Source organism: Pelobates fuscus, chromosome 10 (assembly GCF_036172605.1).
Source record: "Pelobates fuscus isolate aPelFus1 chromosome 10, aPelFus1.pri, whole genome shotgun sequence".
NCBI classification, from domain to species: Eukaryota; Metazoa; Chordata; class Amphibia; order Anura; family Pelobatidae; genus Pelobates; species Pelobates fuscus.
In genome coordinates, this window is record NC_086326.1 from 100,658,017 (window position 1) to 100,670,391 (window position 12,375).

Sequence of the window (12,375 nt, forward strand, 5' to 3'; positions counted from 1 at the left end):
GCTGAGCAGAGAGCTCAGGGGAAGAGCTCCCTCGCCGGCCGCCCAGCCTGCCCGCCAGTGCCGTCCTGCAGCCACTGGACCACCAGGGAATGGGAGAACCCTCCCACCCCCAGCATTCCCAAAGGTAGGGAGGCGGGGGGGGGGGGGGAGTAAATAAAAAAAAATGTGTTAATGTGAGTGTGTGTGTCTCTGACTGTGTGTGTCTGATAGTGTGTGTGTGTGTGTCTGATAGTGTGTGTGTGTCTGTTAGTGTGTGTGTGTCTGTTAGTGTATGTGTGTGTGTGTCTGTTAGTGTGTGTGTCTGTTAGTGTGTGTGTCTGACTGTGTGTCCGACAGTGTGTGTGTGTCTGTTAGTGTGTGTGTCTGTTAGTGTGTGTGTCTGTTAGTGTGTGTGTGTCCGACTGTGTTTGTTAGTGTGTGTGTCTCACTGTGTGTGTCTGTTAGTGTGTGTGTGTGTGTCCGACTGTGTGTGTGTGTTAGTGTGTGTGTCAGACTGTGTGTGTTTGTTAGTGTGTGTGTCTGTTAGTGTGTGTGTCCGACTGTGTGTGTTTGTTAGTGTGTGTGTCTGTTAGTGTGTGTGTGTCCGACTGTGTGTGTTTGTTAGTGTGTGTGTGTCCGACTGTGTGTGTTTGTTAGTGTGTGTGTGTCCGACTGTGTGTGTTTGTTAGTGTGTGTGTGTCCGACTGTGTGTGTTTGTTAGTGTGTGTGTGTCCGACTGTGTGTGTTTGTTAGTGTGTGTGTCTCACTGTGTGTGTCTGTTAGTGTGTGTGTGTCCGACTTTGTGTGTTTGTTAGTGTGTGTCCGACTGTGTGTGTTTGTTAGTGTGTGTGTGTGTCCGACTGTGTGTGTCTGACTGTGTGTGTGTTAGCTAGTGTATGCGTATCTCTCAGTGAATGTGTGTGTATTTAGAAGGCGGGGCAGGGGGGAAGGGTTGGGTGGGGGTGGCGCGCGCGCGCGGGGGGAGGGGGGGTGTCTGAGTTTTGTCCTGCCTAGGGCAGCACAAAACCAAGATACACCACTGACAGTATATTTTGCAAACCAAACAATCCCTGCACTTCACACAGAACGCGGAAGAGCAGGGAGGCGGATCAGAAGTCCCTGCAGCACATGGGCTCACTCTGACAGCCTGTCAGCAGGGCCGTCTTTAACGCGGGGCAAACGGGGCAGCTGCCCCGGGCCCAGTTACTCCTGGGGGGCCCAAAGCAGCTGCCCCGTGGCCCCGCCGCCCATAGCCTGCATAAGAAAAATTCCCTCCCTACCCATGGGCCCGCGGTGCTTGTATTGCGGCTGCACCGGGGCCCATACTCTAAGGGTGCTCACCGGGTGGCCAATACACTTAGGGCCACCCGGTGAGCACTTTTCAGCACGGGCCCGGTCGGATGCTGTGGCCGTTTAACAGCACGACCGGGCCTCCTGCTTTACGGCAGCCAGGGAGGAAGTGACGTCCGGGAGTCACTTCCTCCCTCAGAGATGATGACCCGCGCAGGAGGGAGGCTGAGCCAGGAGGCAGCGAGGAGGGGGACTGAGCAAAGAGAGCCAGTCCCCAACTCCCAACCACCCAAGGCAGCACACTGAACCCCAGGGAAGGTAGGAAACTGGAAGGGGGCTTTACAGTTTGCCCATGTGTATTTACAGTTTGCCCATCAGTATGTGTGTGTTTATGTCTGTCAGTAGGACTGTGTGTGTCAGTGTGTGTGTGTGTGTGTCAGTCTGTCTGTCTGTGTGTCAGTCTGTCTGTCTGTGTGTCAGTCTGTCTGTCTGTGTGTCAGTCTGTCTGTCACTAGGTCTGTGTTTGTGTCTGTCAATAGGTGTGTGTGTCAGTCTGTGTGTGTGTGTGTGTGTGTTTTTGTCTGTCACTAGGTCTGTGTTTCTGCCTGTCACTAGGTCTGTGTTTCTGTCTGTCACTAGGTCTGTGTGTGTGTCTGTCACTAGGTCTGTGTGTGTGTCTGTCACTAGGTCTGTGTGTGTGTCTGTCACTAGGTCTGTGTGTGTGTCAGTAGGTATGTGTATGTGTGTCAGTAGGTATGTGTATGTGTGTCAGTTTGTCTGTGTGCCTGTCAGTAGGTCTGTGTGTGTGTGTCTGTCAGTAGGTCTGTCTGTGTGTGTCAGTGTGCCAGTATGTCTGCCTGGGTATTAGTATGTCTGTGTGTGTGTGCCACTATGTCTGTCTGTGTGTATGTATGTGTGTCTGTCAGTAGGTCTGTGTGTGTGTCTGTGAATGTATGTCAGTATGTCTCAGTATGTGTCTGTGTGTGTGTCAGCATGTCTGTCAGTGTATGTGTCGGTATCCATATGTCAGTATGTATGTGTCAGTTTGTCTGTCTATATGTGTCTGTATATCTGTGTGTCTGTATGTGTATCAGTGTGTATCTGTATGCTGTCTTTGTGTGTTTCGGTGTATCTGTGTGTGTGTCTGTGTATCTGCATGTGTGTATATGTGTCTGTATATCTACATGTGTGCCAGTGTGTATATCGGTGTGTCTGCATGTTTTTCAGTGTGTGTGTGTGTGTGTGTATAAATATCTATGTGTGTGAGTGTGTGAATGCGGAGATGTATGCACATATACAAACACTACATACAAATACACCCCTGCATTCAAACTCTAACACTACGTACAAACACACACCAAAATTATATGTAAACACACCCCTGCATTCAAAAACCAACACTACACATAAATACATGCATGCAAGTACGCCAACACCACATACATTCCATACAAAAACCTGTTTACATTCAAACACATAAAAACAGCTTAGTGCTAAATACAAACCTTCAAACATGGGTAAATGGTAGAGCCCCAGCTGTCAATGCATTGCTGGAGTTGCACGACAGATGGGGAACTACCTTTTAATCACCCGTGCGATAGGGAGGCTCAAAAAAAATCTTGCACCTCTCTACATTAGGACTGCCACTGCGTTGGGGTGGAGGACGGGATTGCACACCTGGGGAGAGGGTACCAGGGGGCCCAAGCAAATGCTTTGCCCAGGGTCCAATCAATATTAAAGATGGCCCTGCCTGTCAGAGTGATCACTGCTGCAAGGACAGTGCGATCGGGTGCTCCCGGTCTGCCTCGAATACAGAGGCATACCAGATGAGCGTAAACCCCGCAATAGCAACGATCTGGGGTTAACTTTAGCGCATGATGGACCCAGTCCATCATCCGGCGTTAAGTGCTTTTCCGGCATGAGGGACTTTATAACTTTGGCCCGTGTTTGTGACTAAGTGGCTACTAAAAAAAGACTAGACATACCCCATTTGCAATATCTTGAGTTGTCTGCTATTGCAAATAGTATGCTAACATGGGGGTAATTCTCATTCCTGGGCTACCATACGGTCTTAAAGGCAACATAACCAATCTGACAAATTTCAATGTGAAAAAAATGTAAAATGTAACATGCTATATTTGACTTCCCAAACCACCATAAAACCTGTACATAGGGGGTACTGCTTTACACGTGAGACATCGCTGAATACAAATACGTCATGCAGAGCTAAAAAAAAAATTAAATTTCTTAATTTCTCACATTTGTTTATATTTTATTCATATGAAATTACGTTTCAAAGCTAAATATTTTTTTTTATCTATTTTTTCCCCTCAATTCTTTATTTTTGCGAGTTTTTGCATATGATATAACATATTTCAGTGAGCAACAGGTTAAAGATTTTAACATTACTTGCATACAGTCGTCACCAAGCTGGGTCTACTCAGTATGGGTGGTCCTAGGACGTGTGGTTTGGGGGGTGCTGGAGTCGGGCCGCATGCGCCTTATGGCCAATTTGCTTTGCGCCTTGACATGTGAGCTTTAGTAGGGCACTTATTTATGGTGTGCATAGGTGTTGAGCTTCTCTAATCTGGGTCTGTGTGTTTGCTCAGTAGTGCTGGTTCAGGAAATTTGGGTCATGCGCTGTGTAGTCTGGGGTCTGCTGATTTTGTGCAGTGGTTTCGCTTAATAACCGTGTGCTGCGAGGGGGGGCTTGGTATCTTGAAGTTAGAGCTATGTCTAAGGTTTACGGAGCCGGTAACAGAACAACATTGGCATTATATATAAACATTATTCAACATTAATAAAAAACGACAGTTATAGAACTGTGTAAAGAACATCTTGTGTAAGATGATGAATAGGTAAGTTCAGTCCCCAAGTTCAAGGTGGCAGTTCCACTGCCATAGGTGCTTCCCCTCTGGGCACAAATGGGGTGATGTTGGCTATGTTCCAAGCCGGGTGGCTTGCCGTCGTCGTCGTTGTCGCTGTCAGCCCAAGGGCTTGCAGGAAGGTTGTCGCCTCACTAGGGTGCGATATTGTGTGGGTCTTCCCCGCTTTGTCAGCGAGTAATCGGCGGGGTCCCCATTTGTAGGCTATGGATTTCTCTTGGAGAAGCTGGATAATAGGATTGAGAGATCTCCGCCAGGATAGAGTATGTCTGGAGAAGTCCCGGAAAAATGCTAGTTGTGCTCCCTCTTAGGATACTGTGGGGGTGTGTCTCACTGCTCCCATAATAACACCCTGGTGAGAGTCCCGCACCATTTTGAGCAGTACATCCCTGGTTACCTCTTGGGCTGCATTGGTCACCTTGTTGAGCCTGAAGCAGGAGTCCACCACCAGCTCTTTAGACTGTTTGGGCATGAGGAGGGTGGCAAGGAGCCTCCTGCAGTAGTGAGGATGTTCTGCTTCTGCAACGGTTTCCGGCACTCCCTTGATCCGTAGGTTGCGTGCCCTGGCTTTATCCTCTAGGTTAGCAAGCTGGGCCGGCCTGATGGTCGGCGCACTGCTTCTGCAGGGCACCAAGTACTGCATCTGTGGCTGACTGTGCCAGCTTGTGGCCTGTCATATTCTCTTCCACTGTGTCCATGCGTGTGGTAAGGGTGGTGACTGCCTCTTTAATTGGCACCAGATCTGCCTTGAACATGGCTTGGATCTCTGCCACCAGGGCTTTGATGTCTGCCTTTGTGGCTGGGGTCGAATCTTCCAGTGCTGTAGTCGCTGCTTGCCCCAATCGCCGCCTCGGTATAGGGGAGAGGTCAGCTGTGCTGCTGTCCTCCTCCGAGAACAGCATGTATTCAGATGCGAGCGCCATCTTGTCGAGGGCATGCCGCGCGGCTGTGCGCATATAAGCGCCTATATCTTGCGACCCCGATCCCGGGTCCGGTGAAGCTTTTCTTTTTCCCCATAGTGTCGGGGTGCGGGCAGCCACCTGCGTGGGTCTGGATCGCGGGTATTTCAGCCGTTGGTCTTTTTTTTCTCGGGCCGTCTTGAGGAGCAGCTCGTTTGGGCACGTCCAGCTCGTTTGGGCGCCGGCTCCGCCCCCCATAGCTAAATATTTTATGTTAAATGAAAGCCCTATTTCTCCTGAATAAAATTATATATCATAAGTGTGGGTGCACTTAATATAAAAGAGGTGAATTACGGTTGAACAGACATATAGTCAAATTCCAAGTTTTGTTTACATTCTATTATGATCAAAACGTGTACCTTTGGCTCAGTCCTTAAGGGGTTAAACCAGCAACATTAGGAAAACATGTTTGTATACCTAAAGTTTGTGTTCCTTCAAATGTTTTATTGGTTTGTTTTATTCCCCCCCCCCCCCACCAAAAAAAGCATTACAAAGGAAACACAAGTCATTAGTAAATTGTACAGAAATAAGAACATTTTCTTTATAATAGATCAGGGATAGGCAACCTTTGGCACTCCAGATCTTGTGGACTACACCCCCCATAATGCTCTTACACCCATAATGCTAGCAAAGTATCATGGGAAGTGTAGTCCAAAACATCTGGAGTGCCGAAGGTTGCCTATGCCTGTAATAGATCATAAATGTGCATTACATGCGCAACGCATAGAATGTATTATTCGGCAATAGTCATTATTTTCACTTGTCTTTCCTCTACCCCCAAAACACACATTTTCCAATGGCCATTTTGGAGTTTCCTTCAGTTTTCCAGTCCATCTGTAAGATTTTAGGAAACAAAAAAACAAACCAAAAAAAAAAACTGCCTGAAAAAAAACTACAAAGGAAACCCCAATGTACCCCTTTCTTCCAAACCCACTAAAGAAACAACAGCCCTCTCTGGACGTGTGACAGTTAAATTTCACTGGTGCTTCTCTGTACCCACTTTCTGTCAGGTTACCATAGCTACCCGCACACTGGCTGCCAGTAAAGACCTGCTATTTAAGGATCTATTAATAGCGCAACATTAGTGGTCCGACCAAGAATAATCTTCCCAGCGGTACTGCGGATTTCACTACTCGTAACGCATTGCATGGTTGAAGGCATAATCCAGCCTTGGCAATGAGCTATAAATACACAAAAGCAGGTGATTATTGTCAGTGCCCACTGTCTGAATACAGATTGATGTTGCTTAATGACACAAAGGGATAAAAAAAAAAAATAATAATAAATAAATAAATAAAAAACACCAATCCTCCCCCCATTTAATAACCACAAAACAATAATATCAGCCTAGAATGTCACGTAGAATGTAACGTTAGAAGGCCTTTGTGGTGTTAGTGAGGTGTCCGCATATGTGTGATGAGAACGTGTCACTGAGCACACCATCCTGCTGTCAGGAACACTGTGCTTCCATCCAGACAGGAAACAAAAGCTGCAAAGCAAACATGCACTTAATCAGTAAGAAACTGGAAACCTTTCCCCCCCCCCCCCCCTCCCTAAGGACATCACCTTCCTCCCATCCTTGTTCACGTTCACAGCTGTTGCTATATTGGGAAACACTGGCCACAGGCTGCTTGGCAGATATAAAAGCATTCAGCACACATCAGCTCCACACAGATACCCTCAGCAAGCCTAGCAAAGCACATACTGTACTCGCTATAAGGACCTACAGAGCACAGGGGACTGCTGAGAACCCTCAGAAAGTAAGTTTCATTCTTCTTTATTTTACCAAATACATAAATACTCAGAATGGACATTATTCTACAATAGATTTTCTGTACTTTTTGGCTAAGGGCAATGCAGGCTTTATTCCCCCACAATCCAGGTGTGTGCATCCTAGCTAATTTAATTAATGTATATTTAGCAAATTTTACGTTACATCGTTTTAAGGAATGAAAGCAAGCATTTTAATTAACAAAGATAAAATACATTGTCATTGAAAGTCATTCTAGTATTACTTTTTTACAATTTGGGGATGTATACATGTGCCCCTAGTGTGTATGGATATACAATCTTTCTAATATTCCTTTAAAGAGAAAATGAGACACAACACACACACACACACACATCATTTTCGATTTAAAGGAATATTAGAAAGATTTTACTTCTTAAATAAAATCAAAGGGAAAATGATTGGCAAAGTTTAACATTGCAATATATTTCACAATATTTAGACTTGGTTATCTATATCTTATCAACTTTCAGGTAGTGCCAACAATATAATTAGATCTTGGCTTATAACTCAATAATTATTAATTATTATAATCTCAATAAATTGTATAATCTTGAATCAGTAAATAAAGGGCATTTTCAAAGAGTTTTTTTTTTTCATCAATAGGAGAAAGAGCTGACAGGTTGAAAAGTAGAAGGGCAAGCTATAAATTTTTTTTAAACAGCGTGTTACTTGAATTTGTGCAAATAAATATGTGGACAAAGATTAAAGATATTTTTAAATAAACACTTAGACAATGTGTGTTTTTTGTTTGTTTTTTTAAACCAAGGTACAAAATACAAATCCAAAACTACACCGCTGGAATCAATCTGCAGCTCACTTAATGTGTAGATTTTTTACAAATAGCAGTTATTCTCTTAAGTGAGAATTTAAGGTGATAATAGCCAAACTGGAAAAATTCTCTAGGCCAGCTTTGCTTTCAGTTTGGTTACTCTGGCCTTAAATCTAAAATTCTCTTTAAATTCACTTTGGATTCTAACTTTTGTGAATAACCGTGTTGTTCTTTTGGTCTTAATGTTGGAAGTTAATGGTCAACTCACCACAGCCCACTATTTAGCAAATGACAGCAAAGCATAGATGTGAAAATGTAATAGTATATCTAATTATCTCAAATCACTAATGAATCTCCCCCTTTTTTTCCTCAGGATGAGATCTGAGCTTCTTATTTCGGTAGCTCAACTTCCAACCATCCGAGAAGACACAGAGGCAAATTCCCAGTGTGGGGCAAATGGAACCGATATGCATACAGCTAATGGGCTAGAGGAGTATGTAAAATCAATTCAAACGCTGGCCCAGCCAAGTTCAATAACACATTCAGAACAGCAAGGCCAGGTTAAGAGCCTGCGACATACCAGAGTACGTTACAGGTTATCAAGGGGCAGTGAAGGGAAAGTTCTATCCGCATCACAGGACAGCACACGCTGTGCCAACATACTATCCCTGCAAATGAACACGGACCCACTAGCCTGGCTATACAGACAAAGCGGGAAGGAAAATCTAGATTGTGTTGAACCATCTGAAACAAGCCGTGTAAGCCTGCAATCAGCCATTCCCATAAGCCTATATAAAGCATCGGTGTCCTCTTCTAGGAGACAACTGTGCATCAAAGACCAGGGCAGTGAGATACAGAGGCCACAGGAAAAACGAAGCAGGTCTCAGCGCATCTCAAAGAAATGCAGAGGACGTGGGCCAATCAGCAGACTTCAAAATCCACAGCTTCCTGTTATATACGAGTTATGATATTCCATTGACTTCGATATCTAATGTGCAATGTTAAATTATTTATTTATCAGACTTTCTCTACCTTAGAGAGTGGCATTCATATTTTATGTGTCTGAATTTTGCAGACTTGATTTAATAAATATTATTTATTTTATTCAGAAAGCATCATTATTATTTTTTTTTGTATCGACTGGTTAGAACACATCAGATATTCAACCATCACATAAGAATATGAAGAGTAAGGAAATGATTCATTTGTTGTCAATCCTGCATTGTCAAAAGATCTTTGCACTTGGGAACTCTTTCAGACAGTTCTTTATGTTCCCCTGTATGAAGATCTGGTTTGGCTGTAGAGTTATGCGGAATGTGATGGCATTCTATGAGTAAACGCTAGTAGCAAAGTTTAAACATTGGCTTTTACACCAACACAAAGCCGTGTAAATTCCCCAGTCCAGAATAATGGCAGCATGCAACTTTACATGGCGCCAATGAGACTTTTTGGCATTTCTTAATGCAATAGGCCATTTGCAGTAATGTGTTCTCTAGGGAAATAAAAACAATAGAAAACAAAACATAAAACCCACCCAAAACTTTAAATGCATCATTAACCCCTTAAGGACCAAACTTCTGCAATAAAAGGGAATCATGACATGTCACACATGTCATGTGTCCTTAAGGGGTTAAACTATTGCTATTGTTTTTTCTTTGACATTTAGACACTCAGGATAAATTAACATTTGTGTGCATGTGTGTGTATGTATTGTATACACAAACATACACATCAAAAGGGAATCAAAACAGAAACACAGGGTGTGAATTCAAAGAGAATTTTAACTTTTAGTCGAATATATTAAAATTGGAAAAATTCTCCGGGCCATTATATTTTCAGGTCTTCTAGTCCAGTCTAAAATATGAAATTCACCAACAAATCACCCTTAAGTGATGTACATGTCCTACAACTCCCATAATTCTTTGAATGCGACTGTTGGCCATTGAATCATGGGAGTTTTAATGCAACAACATCATGGGGGGGAAAGGGGGCAGTGGAGGCAGATTTTTAATGCCTGGCTTAGAACATAAAGCAATTTGTGCTACAAATAAACAATACAATGTAATCTTTAGGGACTATATTATTTTATCAGCTGCACATTTTCCTTCAAAATGTATCACCATGCACACTTCTTAATTTACATCTACCATCAAGATTATTTACCCACAATATTCTCCAAATTCTAATTATCTGGATAGGCAACCTTCAGCACTACAAATGTTGTAGACTACATCTGCCATAACGCTGGCAAAGCATCGTGGGAGAATTGTCCACAACATCTTCTGGGGTTCTGTAAGTTGCCTACCTGTGATCTAGAAGGACCATTGGTAGTGTATACATTTCCCCCACCTTATGATGAAGGGAAATAGTTCTTCAAAAACATATATTCTTATTCCATCTAAAAAGAACAGACCACTTTATAGAGAATACAACATATATGTAAACTTGGAAAGCCAACCAGTACCCATACACTGTGAGTCCATGGAGGGGGGTCAATGTTACTAACTTTACAATTAACTGCTGCCTTCTATAACAAGGTGCTGTGTACAACATATAGCATCATGTGTAGAAGCACATTAAAATAAATAAAATATGACAGATGTGCTACATGCAATATTTTAACTTTGTAGAAAGGTTATACAGTGTAGCTTATTTTGTTTATTAAATGAGTGATTGATGCAGTATTTGTATTATTGTCAAATTCAATTAATTACTGTGTTCTAGTCATGACTTTTGATGTCATGAAATCAAAGAAACCAAATACTTGTAACCAAACATCCATGTGGTTTCACCCCTCCAAACACAGGTGCTACATAACAGGTGTCATTAAACGTGCTTAAATTGTAGGAAGGTTGCTTGGACAATATGTGATTTAATACAAGAAAGTGATCCAAATAGCGGCATACCTTACTCCCATGTTAAGATTTTTTTTTATTTTTTTTATATAGGTTAGGAGCTATTAATATTAGGGTAATCTAAAAAAAAAAAAAAAAGTGGTGAGCTTACATCAATACTGCCATATATGATGGATAAAAGCTCACCGATTAACATGAAGCATGTATTTTTATATAGCCTTGAAGGATTGCTTGAAATTCTTTTCTAAAATGTTCCTCATTTCAAAAGAAGGTGGTAGCGCGCAAACACAGGATATTCCAGCATGCCCTCGAATATTACGCCATATGGTATGTCTATAAGAACACCACACAAACCACTGTACAGATCAGAACCAAATAGAGACAGCATACACTTAAGGGAGGTGACAACACACTAGCACAGGCATAGGCAACCTTCGGCACTCCAGATGTTTTGGACTACACCTCCCATGATGCTTTGTCAGCATTATGGGTGTAAGAGCATTATGGGGAATGTAGTCTATAACATCTGGAGTGCTGAAGGTTGCCTATCCCTGCACTAGGAACTGCTGGAATAGAATCAGGGCCGGTGCAAGGATTTTTGCCGCCCTAGGCAAAATAAAAATTTGCCGCCCCCCATGTGTCATCACAATGACCCACCCATATGATCTGCCATATGAACTAACGCCAGTGCTACACACAGTCCCCTGCAGGGACCGGCTATAGACACCAGAACCACTTCATTAAACTGAAGTGGTTCTGGGGACTATAGTGTCCCTTTAATGTGAGGTAAATTATAGATTAGTGTCACTAATAATATACTAGATTGCCTACTGACAACCAGATTAAGATGGTGATGGGCACTGGCTGCAGTTTGGCTCCACTGGTCTGGTGTAGAACCGGATCTCTGAAGCTGTTTGTAACTGCGGTCACAAAATTCAATGTTCTGGGAGAACAGGAAGCAGCTCCATTTTTTGAGGCCCCTTGCACAGCTCAAGGTCTGGGCCCCAGGGCCTGACGGTGAGTATGCCCATAAGGCCCACCCATAAGTCCACCTATATGTTCCACCCATTAAATTCTCTCACAGGGAGTGTAGTGTGTAGGGGATGTGTTATGTGTTATTGTAGATGATCAAATGTGTGTGCTTATGGAATGCAGTGTATAGGCAAACCAGTTTGTGTAGGTGATGCAGTGTGTTTGTGTGTAGTGGAAGCAGTGTGTGTTTGTGGTTGTATGTAAGGGATTCATTGTGTGAATCTGTGTTTGTATGCATACGGGATGCAATGTGTGTGTCTGTAAGTGTGTGCATTGAGTGTGTGTAAGAAATGCATTGTTTCTGTGTGTATGTAAGAGAAGCAGTGTGTGTGTGTGTGTGTGTGTGTTTGCATGTGTGTGTAAGGGATGCATTGTGTGTTTCTGTGTATGTATAGGGATGCATTGTGTGTGTGTGCGTGTAGTGTGAAAGAGCTCTCCCTTCTGTCCCTTAAAGCTCTCCCCTGCCCCTTAGTGGTCTCTCCTCTCCCCCCACCCTCCCCTGGGGGTCTCTTCTCACACCCACCCACCCTCCCTGTGTTTTCCTCACCTCCCCTTCTACTCATCTCCACTTCTCCTCACCCCCTCTCCTGTGTTCTTCTCACCACTCCCCGTGTCTTCTTCACCTCCCCGTCTCCTCACCCCCCTCTCCCTGTGTTCTTCTCACTCCCCCCTCCCTGTGTTCTTCTTACCTCCCCCTCTCCTCACCCCCTCCCTGTGTTCTTCTTACTCCCCTCTTCTTCTTACTCCCCCTCTCCCCTTCCCTCTTACTCCCCCCTTCCCCTTACTCCCCCCTCCCCCTTTCTTCTTACTCCCC

The 12,375-nt window shown here is 43.8% G+C and overlaps 2 protein-coding genes across 2 annotated transcripts in view; one reads left to right on the forward strand and one right to left on the reverse strand.

Annotated features, from left to right (window-relative positions):
• RASSF4 (Ras association domain family member 4) overlaps positions 1-12,375 on the reverse strand; it is a 289,543-nt gene that overhangs the window by 109,784 nt on the left and 167,384 nt on the right. The window lies entirely within an intron of this gene.
• On the forward strand, positions 8,049-8,720 carry DEPP1 (DEPP autophagy regulator 1). The gene has a single exon (XM_063434596.1). The coding sequence runs from the start codon at positions 8,049-8,051 to the stop codon at positions 8,640-8,642; it is 594 nt and encodes a 197-aa protein (XP_063290666.1). The 3' UTR covers positions 8,643-8,720.

Bases quoted from the DNA above. Each gene is read 5' to 3' on its own strand.
- DEPP1 (XM_063434596.1), top strand. From the start codon at position 8,049: ATGAGATCTGAGCTTCTTATTTCGGTAGCTCAACTTCCAACCATCCGA.